The 2,830-nt window shown below is 38.3% G+C and overlaps 1 protein-coding gene across 2 annotated transcripts in view; it reads right to left on the bottom strand.

Moving 5' to 3' along the window:
- Positions 1 to 2,830, bottom strand: part of ZCCHC4 (zinc finger CCHC-type containing 4) — a 62,032-nt gene that overhangs the window by 35,580 nt on the left and 23,622 nt on the right. For both annotated transcript variants that reach the window (XM_017866708.1, XM_017866706.1), the window contains exons 4-5: positions 2,150 to 2,425; positions 1,547 to 1,627 (exon numbers count right to left, since the gene is read on the bottom strand). In XM_017866708.1, coding sequence (XP_017722197.1) covers positions 1,547 to 1,627; positions 2,150 to 2,425 — 357 coding nt within the window. The remainder of the gene's footprint in view (positions 1 to 1,546; positions 1,628 to 2,149; positions 2,426 to 2,830) is intronic.

The following is a 2,830-nucleotide window of genomic DNA, read 5'->3' on the forward strand; positions in this document are numbered from 1 at the left end:
CCTGACCTCGTGATCCGCCCGTCTCGGCCTCCCAAAGTGCTGGGATTACAGGCTTGAGCCACCGCGCCCGGCCTACACTTTTATTATTATTATCTTTTTTGAGACTGAGTCTTGCTCTGTCACCCAGGCTGGAGGGTAGTTACGTGAACTCAGCTCACTGCAACCTCCACCTCCTGGGTTCAAGCGATTCTTCTGCCTCAGCCCCCTGAGTAGCTGGGATTACAGGCGTGAGCCACCATGCCCAGCTAATTTTTTTTACTTTTAGTAGGCATGGGGTTTCACCATGTTGGCTAGGCTGGTCTTGTACTCCTGACCTCAAGTGATCTGCCAGCCTTGGCCTCCCAAAGTGCTGGGATTACAGGCATAAGCCACCGCAGCTACCCAAACTACACTTTTTAAAGTGACATTTTACACTTTAAAAATCTGTTTGGTGCTCGGTGGCTCATGTCTACAATCCCAACACTTTGGGAGGCCAACGCAGGAGGACTGCTTGAGGCCAGGAGTTCCAGACCCCAAATCTGCAAAACTTTCTTTTTTTAAAATTACCTGGGTGTGGTAGTGCTGGCCTATAGTCCTAGCTACTAGGGAGCCTGAGGCTAGAGGATCGCTTGAGCCCAGGAGTTTGAGGGTACAGTGGGCTATGACCATGCCACTGCACTCCAGCCTGGGTGACAGAGCGAGACCCTGTCTAAGAAAAAAAAAAAAAATCTGCCTGCTTTGTTTTTAGGAAGCAGAGCTAAATAAATGGAAACACAAAGCCTGATTCCTTCAATACCTTCAAGAACACATTAAAAATACTAAGAACATTGTGTCTTATAAATTCAATGTGAACTCCTGGTATTAAACAATTACAGAAACTGAGAAGAGTACTTCAAATCTAGAGAATTATAGACACAGTGGATGATGTATTTACCATCCATGTTATAAGTTAAAGGTCTGTATCTTCCAAATTACCACCAGAGGGGAGATTCAAGACCTATTCCTTCCCCTGTGTCAACTCACAAATCATCAGATGCCATTTAATTCCAACCCTCTCATAAAGTCTATCTGATGGCTAATCCTCTGCTTTGGCACCTATCCCCTGCTTAGCACTCCCTTCACTCCAGGCTACGTTCAGTAAAAGACAGTATGTACAACATCCACTAAAATATACTAAAAGAAATGTCTGAGTTCCCACACTTCAAAGATAAAATGAAACAAAAATCCTGGAAGTCTGATTAAGTATGAAGCAGTTTAGAATTATCTTCGAACACAATATATGAGAAGAAATCTCACTCAATAGGGATTCATCTCTAGATTATAAGCCAAAGACAAACTAGACACATTCATAGCGAAAATCTAGGAAGCACGCCAGCAAAATGAGAAATCAACTGCCTCCCTGTTTGAAATACAGATTACATGTTGAATTTATTTGACTAAAAAGTTTCCTCATAACAAATTACTACTTCTAAATGTAAAGAGTTGTAACAGAGTATAACAATTAAAACAGAAAACATTAAAAGAAACAGGAGACAATGAAAGGAAATATTGTATTTTGTAAACCTACCGAAAATCAATATCCAATAAAAGGCTTTTAATGTTAGACTTCTTGTCATCTGATGCTGTCAACCTGATCAGCTCATGCAACCTAAAGCAATTAGTGAAAGCAAATGTAATAAGAAATTACAAATGTCATACATAATAAGCAAACAAACAACAAAACCATCAATGTTCTTCTGGTATTTATGATATTTCAATGAAACACTGAAGAGAATTTCGCAGGTATAATCAAGGTTTCAATTTTGCAAACATTCTTTTAAGAGCAGAACTTAACTGAAACAGAGAGGTCTAAATTATAAACAATATAGGAGTTAAATCAGAAAGAATCTTCTCCCATGTATCAGAAAGAAATCTATGAAGATTTTTCTCAAATGGAATACAGGTTGCAAACTCCTTAAAAGAGGGACCGTGCTTTACATTTTAAATACTCATGCTTCATGCTATACCTTGCATAGAGCAAATAACTACTTAATAAAATCATACAGTTTCAATCGCGGTGAGAAGATAATTCTTTAAAAAATCATATGACATACCTTGGTGTTCCAACACACAGTACTCTTCTGAATCCAAGGGCAGAGAAGATAATTCTTTAAAAAATCATATCACATACCTTGGTGTTCCAACACACAGTACTCTTCTGAATCCAAGGGCAGAAAGTAAGTCTACCAAGAACTGACAGCTCCGATCAGCAAACAGATACTGGGCATTTGTCTTCTTGTTTTCCAGTGGATAAAGGAGTTGACTGGGTCTTCTTAACTGGGTGATGGACACGTCACCCAGAACCTGATGCTCACTATGTTGCCCCCAGTCATCTGGTAACAGCAACTGCTGACATCTTTGACAAAACTTTCTCTGAGTCAAGGGCAACTCAATAATCTTCAAGTACCTTCAAAACAAAATAAAACACAAATAAATATGTTTTAAATTTATTTTGTAAACACAACGTGTTTTGCTATTTTTAGCATCCAAAAAGTATTCTTACTTCCTAAAGAGTACTGCATAAAGAAGAAAGGAAGAAATCTGTGGAATGTTGGCTAGAATTTATGTCTGGTTGCATACCTGCAAACAGGAAAAGCATCAGCAATTTCATAAGAATTGAGACGCTCCAATTTAGTCACTGAATGAAGATCAATATCCATTTAAAATGTGAACATAATATATTACTCAAACAACTTAGTAGTAATGACAACTACTATCAAGTTTAAATTTATTGACAAATCCACGTGTTCTAACTTTTACCTGTTAAACATTCTGGCTCACTTGACAGTCATTTTAAAATGAGAAATTAAGA

The sequence above is a fragment of the Rhinopithecus bieti genome, unplaced genomic scaffold (assembly GCF_001698545.2).
Source record: "Rhinopithecus bieti isolate Rb0 unplaced genomic scaffold, ASM169854v2 scaffold_1599, whole genome shotgun sequence".
Taxonomy (NCBI): Eukaryota; Metazoa; Chordata; class Mammalia; order Primates; family Cercopithecidae; genus Rhinopithecus; species Rhinopithecus bieti.